The sequence below is a fragment of the Passer domesticus genome, chromosome 18 (genome assembly GCF_036417665.1).
Source record: "Passer domesticus isolate bPasDom1 chromosome 18, bPasDom1.hap1, whole genome shotgun sequence".
Taxonomy (NCBI): domain Eukaryota; kingdom Metazoa; phylum Chordata; class Aves; order Passeriformes; family Passeridae; genus Passer; species Passer domesticus.
In genome coordinates this window covers 2,834,278-2,847,306 of record NC_087491.1, presented here as the reverse complement: position 1 = coordinate 2,847,306, position 13,029 = coordinate 2,834,278, and the positions used below count along the sequence as shown (strand labels likewise).

The 13,029-nt window shown below is 58.1% G+C and overlaps 1 protein-coding gene across 27 annotated transcripts in view; it reads left to right on the top strand.

Annotated features, from left to right (window-relative positions):
• GRIN1 (glutamate ionotropic receptor NMDA type subunit 1) overlaps nt 1-13,029 on the top strand; it is a 39,464-nt gene that overhangs the window by 17,169 nt on the left and 9,266 nt on the right. For all 27 annotated transcript variants that reach the window (XR_010349111.1, XR_010349110.1, XR_010349113.1 and 24 more), the window contains 15 exons: nt 470-570; nt 1,044-1,165; nt 1,592-1,766; nt 3,132-3,276; nt 3,370-3,453; nt 4,619-4,754; nt 5,604-5,731; nt 5,913-6,077; nt 6,318-6,436; nt 7,083-7,195; nt 7,691-7,839; nt 8,526-8,683; nt 9,058-9,219; nt 10,872-10,981; nt 11,976-12,121. Coding sequence is in view for 23 of the 27 variants with exons in the window: in XM_064393862.1 (XP_064249932.1) it covers nt 470-570; nt 1,044-1,165; nt 1,592-1,766; nt 3,132-3,276; nt 3,370-3,453; nt 4,619-4,754; nt 5,604-5,731; nt 5,913-6,077; nt 6,318-6,436; nt 7,083-7,195; nt 7,691-7,839; nt 8,526-8,683; nt 9,058-9,219; nt 10,872-10,981; nt 11,976-12,121 (2,013 nt within the window). In the remaining 4 variants the exon portion in view is untranslated. The remainder of the gene's footprint in view (nt 1-469; nt 571-1,043; nt 1,166-1,591; nt 1,767-3,131; nt 3,277-3,369; nt 3,454-4,618; nt 4,755-5,603; nt 5,732-5,912; nt 6,078-6,317; nt 6,437-7,082; nt 7,196-7,690; nt 7,840-8,525; nt 8,684-9,057; nt 9,220-10,871; nt 10,982-11,975; nt 12,122-13,029) is intronic.

The following is a 13,029-nucleotide window of genomic DNA, read 5'->3' as shown; positions in this document are numbered from 1 at the left end:
AAAGTTGAACCAACCCCTTTCCTCCCTAAAGGAAACAGTTCCTTGGTGTAAGTTGCTCACTTTGATTCCCAAAGGTTAACCCTGTGCAATATGTTTTTTTCATTTCCCATGTTTTTGAAAAACAACACTCGTTTGAGTTTTCAATTGCATTTCAAAGCCTTTTTCTCTTTCCTGTACAATGCACGCCTCTTTTTGGGTCTTGATTGACTTCAGTTTGCATGCACAGTGCAAAAAAAAAAAATTAATAAAAACAACCAAAAAGCCAAAATCTTAAAAGAGAAAGGAAGGAAGGAAGGAAAGAAAGAAAAGAAAGAAAGGAAAGAAAAAGAAAAAAATAACTATAACCAATCTTATTTAGCGGACTTTTGTGCAGTTTAATGAATTCTCTTGACCCTTTTCTAGATAGCATGGCTCTCACCACCAGCCCTGGGGCTCACTCACTAACCAGCTTTGCTCACACTCATCACAGGCTGAGAAAGTGCTTCAGTTTGACCCTGGGACCAAAAATGTGACAGCGCTGCTGCTGGAGGCGAAGGAGCTGGAGGCCAGGGTCATCATCCTCTCCGCCAGGTGAGGCCGTGCCGCCCCTTCCCCTCCCTGCTCTGATCTCCTCTCTCCCACGCTGCCCGGCGCTGGAGTCAGTGTGGATTTGGGGTTTGGCAGCCTGGAGAAGCCCCCGGCAGCCCCTGTCCCGGCAGCCGGAACGTGCCCAGGCGCTGCTGGCCGGGCGGTGACAGTCCCCTGCCAGCCTGGCCGCGCTGCAGAGGCAGCCTGCTCGCCGATGGAGCGCGCTGGCCCAGCCGGGACCGAGGGCAGCCTGATGGCCCCAGGCCCGCAGCCCTTTGGGCAGACGTGCAAGTGCCCAGCAGCGCCGGGAGCTGCGGCATCGGGCGAAGCTGAGAGAAGGGTCCCGTTGCATGGAGGGTTTATTCTTACCGGTAGTCAGAGTCACCGGGGGCGGCGTGTTCCCCGGCACTGCCGCACCCTCGGCCTGGCCGCCCCGTAGCTGGAGCCCCATCGCCGTTCCCTTCGTGTCGTTGCAGCGAGGATGACGCGGCCACGGTGTACCGATCAGCAGCCATGCTCAACATGACGGGCTCGGGCTACGTGTGGCTGGTGGGCGAGCGGGAGATCTCGGGCAATGCCCTGCGCTACGCCCCGGACGGTAGGCACCTCCGGAGCGCCGTGCCGCTGCAGGGGGCTCGGAGGAGCCCGGGGCAGCCGGGATGAGCGGCCCTGCCCTCCCCGGGACCCCTGGGGCTGGGGGAGCCGTGCTGGCCCCGCACTCCGCCCTCCGTCCCCTCCGCCTGCCTGGAGACCCAGCCTTGGCCACCCTGGGGCTGCCGCGCCCCGAATCCGTGCCTGTCACCGGGAAGGCTCGGGCAGGGCAGGGCCTGGGGTGTCAGGGTGTCAGCCCGGCCCCGCTGCCTCTGCCTGCTCCTGCCTGAAGCTCAGGCACCTACCCGCTGCATCCGAGGGATGCTCCCCCCGTAGCCATGTGCTCGCTGTCCCAAGAGCTGGGCGTGGTAGTGACGCTGGAGCAGCCAGGGGTCCCAGGGATGCTGACCCGCCTCCCCTTCTGCCGCGGCAGGAGTGATCGGTTTGCAGCTCATCAACGGCAAGAACGAGTCAGCCCACATCAGTGACGCTGTCGCCGTGGTGGCCCAGGCCGTGCACGACTTGTTTGAGAAGGAGAATATCACAGACCCACCGCGGGGCTGCGTGGGCAACACCAACATCTGGAAGACAGGACCCCTTTTTAAGAGGTATTGGGGAAAGCGTCCTGCTGGAGGGAGCAGAGGACCTGGTGGGGAAGAGCTGGAAAAGGTGGGAGCATGTGGAAAAGGTGCAGGAGGACATGGTGGCTTTGTTTAGGGCCACTAAAGCTTTGGAGCATGTGGCACAGGGCTGCCTGGACTGTCCTGCATGGTTTGGATGTGAGGGCTACATCTCTATCTCTCCTAGAAAACTCTCCCAGACACAGGCTCAGGCAATGGCACCCAGTTTTCCAGGCTCTTTAGACATCATCCTGGTGCCTGGCACCAATTCAGTCCATGTCAACCCATGCTACCCTGGGCAGTGCATAGACAGCTGGGATGTGTGGGCAGGGAATGACTCTAGGAGGAGAAGACTGGGGACCATGGCCTCCTCCAGTCTGGAGTTTAATTCCATGGGTGGAAGTGGGAGAGAGGGGGGGTTCTGCCCATTCAGGGTAGGGGGATATTTCTGTCCCATTTTACCTCAGTGCTGCTGACATGTTTCCTGCTGAGCATTCCAAGGGCTGTGGCATGTGTCCAGTGCTGCAAGCAGGGTTTGGTGGCAGGAGCTGTCCATGCATGGGACAGGTTGTCCTTGGCTGTAGCAAACCCTGGTGCTGTGGATGTGGAGGCTGGAGTGTCACAGATGGGAGCATGTGCCTGTGGGGTGCTGCTGCCAGGGCAGGGGGATCGGCAGGTCCTGCATGCGCTTCCAGACCCCAATCCCTGCATCACTGCAGCTGCTGGGGCCACAGGGGCTGGGCCTTGGCGCAGCAGCCACTCCCTGCAGACGTGGGTTCTGTTGAGCATGAGACCTGCAAGGCCTGGAGATGGTTTTAGAGGCATTTCTGGCATCCCCTGCAGTGACAGTCTTTGGCATGAGTGAGTCAAAGCTGCTCGTCACAAAAGGCTCAGCTAATCCCTGTGAGTCTCTACTATCACCTTTCCAGGGTTTGGGGGCTGGTTCTCTCCTTGGTGGTGTTTGTGTGTGCCTCTAGCCAGGCTGGGATGGGCAGGTGCCAGGCACAGTACCAAAGCTGTAGCAATGGGCACATCTCCCAAGGAACCCCAGAGGAAAGTGGCCTTGGGTGCTGTGGGACAGATCATTCCAAAGGGAAATGGGACTGATCTGGTGGAGAACAAGGGGCAATGGCAGCAGATTTGGCAGAGAACATTTGGGAAACTGATCCTATCCACCAGGAGGGGATGACCACAGGTCTATGAACAGACCATGGGTAGCCTTGGCTGGACTTGTACAGGTAGTGAGCTTATGGCAGGTAACTGAGAGGAAGCATTTGCCTTTCTGTTGCCTTGTGGGCATGTCAACAGCACAGCGGGTGTTCTAGGTTGTCCCAGCTGTGTTTCTCTCCCCAGGGTGTTGATGTCCTCCAAGTATTCAGAGGGTGTCACTGGCCGGGTGGAGTTCAACGAGGACGGGGACAGGAAGTTTGCCAACTACAGCATCATGAACCTGCAGAACCGGAAACTGGTCCAAGTTGGGATTTACAATGGCAGCAATGTATGTGCAGGCCTGGCTGGGGTGGGGAGGGGTTGGCACTGGGGTGTCCACCTTGGCCTCATGTCCATCTGCCTCCTCTGGGATCCATCTCAGGTCCTGACCAACGACAGGAAGATCATCTGGCCAGGAGGGGAAACTGAGAAACCTCAAGGCTACCAGATGTCAACCAAGTTGAAGGTAAGAGCAAATGGCATTAGGAGCAGAGTTTCTCTGATCTCTGCATGCCAGGCAGTGACTTCATCTGCCTCTTACCTCCATGCAGCTGGCAGCGGCATTTGCAAGGCCAGAAGAGGATATGGGAGAGAAATAGAGAAGATACTGGAGTGTGTTCAGGGCACAACGTTCAGCTGGAGTCAATCTAGATAGGGCAGCAGGCATCCTTGGGTTTGGAAAGAGACAGGTGGGAAGGGGATATGAGAGAAAACAGCATGGAAAGGTGGAGGAACAAGGTGCTCACCATTTCTCATGGGAGCCAGAGGACACCTGTCAGAGATTTGCAAGAAATACAAGGACGGGCTCCTTTGGCCAAGGCATGGTTCAGCTCCGTTAGACAGTGCAGAGACCAGGGGGAAAGATTCAAAAGGAGATTAAAACCTCTTGTGGAGGGTGGGCAGATTGGTGGCTGCAAGGCTGAACTCAGGAAATCCCTGAGGAGCTGGTGGCCAGAAGCTGGAGGTAACACTGGCAGAAGGTCCCTCCAGACTTGCTTTGCTTCTCTTGCTTTTCCTCTAAGTGTCACTCAGCAGGCCCTTTAGTGACTGGATCCCACTTTAGTGACTGGACCCTGGCCAGGCTGATCTTACCAGTTTGACCATTCATTTGTTGTACAGCTCCTTTGTCCAGCAAGGGAAATCCCATTCCCACTGGCAGCGTTGTCCCCACAGAGGTGCTGTGGGTGTGTTGTGATTGCTGCTTTACTGAAAGTCTAGGGCAGGACTGAAACACCTGCATGAACTTGGGGCACTGCCTAGAACCCCTTTCCAGGCACTAGTCCTGGCTGTGTCTCCCGTCAGTCTCCTGCTAGGGAAACAGATTTTGAGGCTCAGCTGAAAGTGCCACATGAAGGAGGACACTCCTCACCTTGGGTGCAGGGAAAGCAGATATTCTTGGTGTTCTTCTTGGCACTGCTGTGTTGACAGTTGGATTTCATGATCTTAAAGGTCTTTTCCAGCCTAGAGGATTCTCTGATTCCACATGCCAAATCCAGGCCCTGCTGCTGGGCTGAGATGGCAGCTGGGGAGGGCACCACAGCTTGTGTGGGGAGGGCAGCCCAGCTCCCACCACGAGAATGTAGCTCTGAAGGAAAACACAGACCAGAGGGTGTTTGTGCTTCACCTCACAGATTGTGACCATCCACCAAGAGCCCTTTGTGTATGTGAAGCCCACTCAGGCAGATGGGACGTGCAGGGAGGAATTCACCATCAATGGAGATCCTGTCAAAAAGGTCTTCTGCACTGGACCCAATGAGACCATCCCAGGTAACACAGTCTGGGGGGTGGGGACTGCCATTCCAAAAAGGGGTTCCAGGGAGGGTGCTCAGACACACAGGAGGCCCAGAGGATGAGGCACAGAGAGATGACAGCACAGCTGGCCCTCAGACATGCCCTCCATCAGCTCAGCCTCACAGCAGTACTGTGCACGAGTTGGACCCTGGGATCCAGGGATTTGAGCCCAACAGATTCTTGCCCACTGTCTCTCTTCTGGATGGGTGCCAGGGCTGCTTTGAGGGATTGCATCCTGAATTTCTGTCTCCTGACATGTTCCAGTTCTCTCTGCCTTGATCTCCAGCAGCAGCAAGGACCCTGAGGCACATTAGCACATGCTGCACTGACACAGCACCAGTTTCAAACTGTCACAGAAACTGTGTCAGGATCAGCACCTGGTGTAGGGTGGGAGCTGCTCAGCAATACCAGACTTGCCCAAATCCACCTGAAGGGCATCCCCTTGGCTCATCACACATTCCTGTGCACAACGTCCCCCCAGAGTTGTGTCCTGGGCTGTGTTCAGCCTGCTGGGCTCATGTCAGGACTCCTCCAGCACATGCACTGAGCCCTCTCCTTGGCCCGCAGTGGGTGGGCAGCACCCCCTCTCAGCCCCCCTCCCTGGGACGTGGCAAAGGAACGGGACCCCTTTGTCCCCAGCCTGCCCACTGCCACAGGGCTGGAGGCAGTGTGAGAGGGCGGCCAGACAGATGGCCCTGAAGGATAACCTGGTCACATCCCACTGCAGCCAGAGCCGTGGGGTGGCTGCTCTCCCTGGGGACAGGCACGGGTGCTGCGCGGGGTCCCTGGCTGGGGCTGTCCCCCCTCATGCTGTCCCTCCCCCAGGCCGTCCCACCGTGGCACTGTGCTGCTACGGCTTCTGCATCGACCTGCTCATCCGCCTGGCAGGCGTGATGAACTTCACCTACGAGGTCCACCTGGTGGCTGATGGTAAATTTGGTACCCAAGAGCGGGTGAGTTTGGGCAGCCTGTGATCTTCCTTTGCCTGTATTGTGTGTTGAAACACCCCCACACCCTTCTCCTGAGCAGGGTGGGGTGGAAGGGCAATGCACGATTCCTAAAAAGTGCAGGGTCCTGGCTGGTGGGGGATGTGTGTCAGGGCAGGGGTCTGACCCAGCCTTGGTTTCCTGGCAGGTGAACAACAGCAACAAGAAGGAGTGGAACGGGATGATGGGGGAGCTGCTGAGCGGCCAGGCTGACATGATTGTGGCTCCCCTCACCATCAACAACGAGCGGGCTCAGTACATTGAGTTCTCCAAGCCCTTCAAGTACCAGGGCCTCACCATCCTCGTGAAGAAGGTATGGTCTGGGTGGGAGGTTTTGTAGAACATGGGAGGTTCCCGTTCCCCAGACTGCAGTGCTTAGTGCAGCCCCTGCAAATTCCAGGCTCCAGGCTGCTGGTTTTAATGCAGGCTCTTGTCTGACCTGACCCTTCCTGAGCAGCAGGAGCTTGGGACAGGGCAGGACCCCTGTGGGTCCCTCCAGGCAGGCAGGGTGCAGGGGGGGTGCCAGCGCTGTTCCCCTCTCTCCTGTGTGCAGGAAATCCCCCGCAGCACCCTGGACTCATTCATGCAGCCCTTCCAGAGCACGCTCTGGCTGCTGGTGGGGCTGTCTGTGCATGTGGTGGCAGTGATGTTGTACCTCTTAGACCGATTCAGGTGAGTGTACTTTGGGCCACTTGGGATTTGGAGGGGACAGGGAGGTGCTCCTGGGAACTGTCCCCTGGGTTCCTTGCTTGGGCAAGCCCTTTGGGGGCTCTCACAGGGACTTAACCCCCTGCTCTGCCCCACCAGCCCTGGGCTGAGGCTCCTGGCCCCTCTGGCTGCCTAAGCTAAGGGATATGGATATGTGGGAACACACCTGTCAGACCAGGTGATGGAGAAATACCTGACCAAGGGCACTGTCAGCTTCTGGGCTCCGAGAATTTCCTCTTGGCCTTCCTCGGCCCTGTGACAGCTCCTCTAAGGGCACCTGTCCCTGCCTCAGCCCTGTGTCCTGAGGCTTTGATGGCCAATCTGCAGGGATCTCTCTGTGCTGCAGTGGGAGAGGCTTGAGCTGGCCAGGGTCAGATGATCTTTCTGGTTGGAGATTGTGATGGGACCAGTACCAGTGTGAGCCAGGCAGGGCTGCAGGTCAGCACGGGGGATGTGCCAGGCAGTGGGACAGAACAGGGAAAGCTGTCTGGGACCAGGCACAGTACAGGAATGGGTGACACAGGGCTGCACCAGGACACGTAAGGCACAGTGGGGAGCCCTGGGAATCAGGGTGATGGGAATGAGAAGGGTTCTTCATTTTGTTTTCCAGCCCATTTGGCCGGTTCAAAGTAAACAGTGAGGAGGAGGAGGAAGATGCCCTGACTCTCTCCTCAGCCATGTGGTTCTCCTGGGGGGTCCTGCTGAACTCTGGCATTGGAGAAGGTGAGTCACAGCTCACAGCAGGACTGCTCTGCCCTGCAGCCCAGGCTCTGAGCCGGGCAGGCTGGGGGGAAGCCCCTGCCCTCTTCCACAGCCTCCCCCTCTCACATGGTCCCTGTGGGACCTCGTTCCCTGAGCCCTTCCCGGAGCAGGCTGGTAGGAGCTTTGGTGGTGCTGAGTGTTGCACATTTGTGGCAGCTGTCAGGGCTTCCTGCTAGCCCCAGCACAGGATGGGAAACATGGCAGGGAAACTTGGGCTGGATCCCCTGCCCAGGGTTACCCACCCTCTCAGGGTGGCACACAGCATGCCCTGTGTGCATGGAAGGAGCTGGAGGTTTTTTTGGTTCGGGCAGTGCAGAGGGTCCTTGCACAGCTGCTGGCAGAGCACATAGATGGTGCACATCTGCAGCTGCCATTGGGCTCATGTGCATCAACACAACTTTGGCAACCAAGCCAAGCCCTCGTGGTGCTGCTCTGATCTCTCCTCTCTCCCTACAGGTGCTCCCCGGAGTTTCTCTGCCCGTATCCTTGGCATGGTGTGGGCTGGCTTTGCTATGATCATTGTGGCTTCATACACTGCCAACCTGGCAGCCTTCCTGGTGTTAGACCGACCTGAGGAGAGGATCACAGGCATTAACGACCCCCGGGTAACGACCCCTTGCTTGCTTTCCCCTTTCCTGGAGCATATATCATGGCTTGTGGTTCCCAGAGCCCTGATTCACCATGGCTGTGATCTGTGCTGGGACCCAGACCCAGGGAGCTCTGCCTGGGCTGGTGCTGATGAGTCTGAGCCCTTGCCCTGGGTGGGAATGGACAGACGTGGGCAGGGATCAGCAGGAAAACCTGTCCAGAAATAGCCTGTCTGCAGTCAAAGTGCCTGCCAGTTCCTGGAGAGCCTCCTCTGACCACCGAGGAAGCAATTCATTATGGATGAGTTATAACTAATGAAATCGTCCCTGCGGTGCAGTCAATACTCCCCACATGCCTCAAATCCATTTCCTGCTCTGGCAAGGGCACAGCTCATCAGCCCAGGCATGCAGGAATGTGCCCTGCAGCAGCACAAACCCACAGCATCCCACACCCTGCTGCGTGCCCTGCCCACAGCATCCATAGCCTCCTGCACCCTCAGGGCCACCCTGTCCCCGTCCCATAGCACCCCTGCCCCAGCACCATGGTCCCAGAGCATTCACTGCCCTGTGGCATCCTCTGAGGAGATCAAGGTCTTCTGTAGGGAACAGGCCCTGAAGGAGATGGGAGATTGGAAACAGCTTTGGGGTGAGGAAGTTTTGCTGGTGAAGGACAGAAAACATTGGAGCCCCACCTTGCCTTTCAGCTGCGCAACCCCTCGGATAAATTCATCTACGCCACAGTGAAGCAGAGCTCTGTGGACATCTACTTCCGACGGCAGGTGGAGCTGAGCACCATGTACAGGCACATGGAGAAGCACAACTACGAGAGCGCTGCCGAAGCCATCCAGGCAGTGAGGGACAAGTGAGTAGGGCCAGCACCCTGCCCGGCCACGCTGGGAAGGGCCTCCGGGAGCTGCAGCCAGGTGGAGCGAGCAGGGCAAAGCTGGGGGAGCTGCAGCCAAGGCATGGCTGATGGGACCTCCCAGCTGGGGCTGGGTGGGATCTGCCCAGTGCTGATCCATCCCAGGTCTCGGTGGGGAGCACAAGGTCTGTGTGAGGGTGGCACAGTGAGAGCCCTGGACATGGCTGCCATTTCTGGCCTCTTTTCTTCTTTCAGTGCAAGGCTGGGTGGCTTCAGTGTTTAAGTCAGGGCTGGGAGCGCCCTCGCTGCTCCCACGGGGGCTGCAGACAAGCTGGGCTGCCCAGCCTGACCTGTCCATCCTCCTCTGTGTCCAGCAAGCTGCACGCCTTCATCTGGGACTCGGCGGTGCTGGAGTTCGAGGCCTCCCAGAAGTGTGACCTGGTGACCACGGGGGAGCTCTTCTTCCGCTCCGGCTTCGGGATCGGGATGCGCAAGGACAGCCCCTGGAAGCAGAACGTCTCCCTGGCCATCCTCAAGTCTGTACATGGCTCTTGGCGTGGGGCTTGCCTCAAATGCTGCTCGTGCCAGGCACTGCCAGGCACCCTCCAGACCTCTGCAGGGACAAGGGCGCTGGGGGCCGCCCTTGCATCCTGACAAAGGGACATTGAGTGACTGGGGTGGGCACCCACAGCCTCAGGTCCGGCTCGCAGGGCTGGGGAAGCAGCAGGGAGCTGGAGGGAGGCAGAGCAGGGCAGGGAGCAGAGTCATGGCCAGCCAGGGGTGTAGGCAACACGGGCAGAGAGCAGGGGGCCGTCCAGCACAGGTCTGTGTGAGCAGGGTGTGGGTGCTGCCATCGCCCCGCTCCTCCCTCAGGGCCCAGCCTGTCCAACAGCATTGCACTGCCCTGGCTTGGTTGTGCAGGGCTTTTTTCTTTCAACTCTGGCTACTTCTGTTAGACAGGGATATGTCTGAGTCCAAGGCTTTTACACCAGCACTAACCTGCAGTGTGGGGTGTCACAGTCAGCCTGGTGTTATGGGTGAAAAGGGATTTCCTGGTATTACTTTGGCAATGCCACACTTGTTGCTGACAGAGAAAAGTCATGATGGAAAAACAGGAAGCAGGGAAGGAACAAGTGAAGGGAGGGAGTCCTGGGAGATTTATTTTAGGAGAGACAGGGTCAAGAGTCACTAGGGTCCTGCCCAAGATGCAGAGATGAAAGGCCTAAGGGAGAATGGTCAGGATGTGGAAGATGGGCAAGACCCAGGGAGCCATGGACCCTGTCTGTGGGATGATCTTAACATGGTGATGGGTGGCAGCAGGAGAGATGGGATTTGAGACCACCATTTGAGAAGCCTGAAGAGGCCACAGGAGTCCTCAGTATCCTCCTGGGAGAGGGTGGGAAAGCCCAGGGCTACAGATGGCCCAGGAAGGTGGTGAGGGTGTACCAGGAACAAGAGGGAGGAAAGTGCAGGGAGCCTGTGGTGGGATGTGTGCTCTGTGCCCACTCCATCCCCACGAGCTGTTCAGGCAGGTACTGTGAGGACACAGCTTGTGTTCTCCCAGCTGTGACACTGAGCTGTGACACCGAGCTGCTGGGGTGTCCCAGCCCTCACTGTGCACTGCAGGAGCTGCCAGGCAGCAGCGCCCTGACCTAGAGGGTGCTGGGGGTCACCAGAAAGGACTGGGGTCCATCACTGCCTGGGCTCCAAGTGGCCCTGGCAGGCAGAAGAACCGTGCAGGAGGGAACTGGTAGATGTGGTTCATGTCCACTCCCTGCAGCCTTCTCCAAGAGCTCTTGGAGCACTGACAGCTCCATCCTTCCTTGGGAGCACGCCTTCCCCATGGCTGGCACGTGGCTCTTTTGGCAGCAGGCACTGCCCCAGAGCTGCTGCAGGGGCAGGGGTAGTGGGGAGCTGTGGGTGCCTGCTCAGAGCACTGCACTGTGCTGCGTGTGCCCATGCAGTGCTGGCAGCCCCTGCAGACAGCCCACACACATTCTGTGCAAAGGCCACGTGGGCACAGGTGTGCACACACACACAGCCAGCACATCCCTGCTTCCTGTGCCAGGAGGCTGCAGGCAAGCACAGAGCCCTAGGATGGAGGGCACGGAGGCACAAAGAGTGTGTGCCCCAGCTGCCTGTGGCTGGTCCCCAGTGACTACCCTGTCCTGTCTCCTTGTGCTTCCAGGTCCCACGAGAACGGCTTCATGGAGGATTTGGACAAGACTTGGGTGAGGTATCAAGAGTGTGATTCCCGTAGCAATGCCCCAGCAACACTCACCTTTGAAAATATGGCAGGTTTGTTCTGCAAACCTCTTTCTCCCCCTTCGCTGGGTAGCTGCTTTTGCTCAAGACATCCTCCCCGGGGCTCTCCTTTCAGGCCAAATCTCTGCTGCTTCTGGATTTGTGCTTTCCTAGTGCTGGGAGGCTGCTGAGATGGGCTCCATTCCCACCTTGCTCAGAACAGTTCCACAAAGCTTCCCCCACCTTCCCTGGGTGTCCTTCTTGCCAGTGGGGCTGTGGTGTGAGCATGGCTGCCCTCCCTCTGCCCTGGCCCAACCGTGGCTGTCACAGTGCCATCAGAGCTGGCACCAGTGCAGAGAGGAGAGCAGCACCTCGGCAGAGGCGAGAGAGAACCCTGCTGCAGGAGGGGGCTGGAGGCAAGGGGCAGCCCCCCAGTCCTGAGGAGCCCTGGGCAGGGCCAGAACAAGGATAATTGATATAGAGGGGTTTCATCTTGCAAAGACTGTGAGAAGCCTGAGACAGGCACTCCCTTTGCACTGAGGTGGTGCTGCTGGTCCTACAGCCAGACAATGCAGTGATGAGGGGTGAGGGGTGTGGGATGGGACCCCGTCCTCACCAGCACTGCTGGCCAGTTACAGGCAATGGAGAAAAGGGGTATTTTGCTCCATCTCTTCAGACACTGCTCCAGAAATATCAGCCCCAAGGGCTCCAGGCATCCAAGGACAGCACAGAGCTCTGTGCATGGCTGTGCTTCCTGATGAGCTGGGTTCCAGTGCAAATAGCCCCATGGTCCTGGGGATGGGGTCTGCTCTGGGGCTTGCCCTGCCTGTCCCCAGCATCGCTGCAGCTCAGTGCCCTGTGCCCCCCAGAGCTGGCACTGACACCCCTCAGGTGCCAGGCTGTGTTCCCCTCCAGCCCTCCAGGACTGCGGGGAGATGGTGGGGGGACCCCGGGTTGGCAGATGCTCCCATCGCTGAGCATGATGCAGAAGAAATGAGGGGTCGTGTTGCAATTCCACTGCCCCCTGTAACTTTCCTGCTTATTTCAGGTGTGTTTATGCTGGTGGCTGGAGGTATTGTTGCCGGGATATTTTTAATATTCATAGAGATAGCTTACAAAAGGCATAAGGACGCGCGGAGGAAGCAGATGCAGCTGGCGTTTGCGGCCGTTAATGTGTGGAGGAAAAACCTGCAGGTAGGACAAACCGTTTTTAGAGCAAATCTCCACCAGGTGCGTTTTCCATTCCTTCACCAAATCAGTGAATGCAGAGCTGTGGATTAGCATGGGGCCCTCTGTCCCCCATCCCCCGTAGCTCCAGCTGGGTTCACTCGGTGCCTGTTAAGCTGTAGGGGAATGTCCCTGCCTCTTCCCCGGGAGCTGCCCCTGCCTGATGCAGTCTCTCCCAGAAAAGCTCTAACAGGGCAGAGGCCTGGCCCAAACACCCCTAGTAGATCTTGGAATTGTGACTTTGCCCTGCTGGGGACCACGTGCCAGAGCCACACCTTGTCCTGGCTGAGCAGGCAGTGCCAACATGGCTCCTTGCAGGTTCTGCCCTACTGCCCGGCTCCAGCCATGCTCACCAGCAGATGGGAAGGTCAGCCTGCTGCCTCTGACCATCCCTGCCCAGTGCTCAGGTGGAGGAATGTTCCAGGGATAGTTTCCATCACCTCCCCTTCCCTGCCTGCTCTGCAGCAGTGTGATAGCCCTTGCCACACCCAGGACCAACTCCAAAAAGAGGTGGTGCGTGCTCTTGTCCCTTGGAGACAAGGACATCTCCCCACACAGGAGCCAGCAGTGCTGGTCCCTGTCAGTGCCAAGCCTCCTTGGTCTCCTTTTATGGGGCTGTTTCTCTCCCAGGCTTCTCCTGCTCCTGGAACATCTCTGTGCCACTCAGGCAGGGAAGCCCAGGAGGGTCAGAGGTGCCTGGCAGTGACACTGAGCCACGGGCACATCCGTGGGCCACCAGCCTCACAATTCCCTTCCCCTGCTGCTTTTGGGGCTGAGCCCCACAGTGCCCCTGACCCCAGTGTAGGGCAGCTGGAGGCTCTGTCTGAGTTGCCCGGGCTGGTTTTTCCCTTGGGGAAGCACAGCGGAGTTCAAAG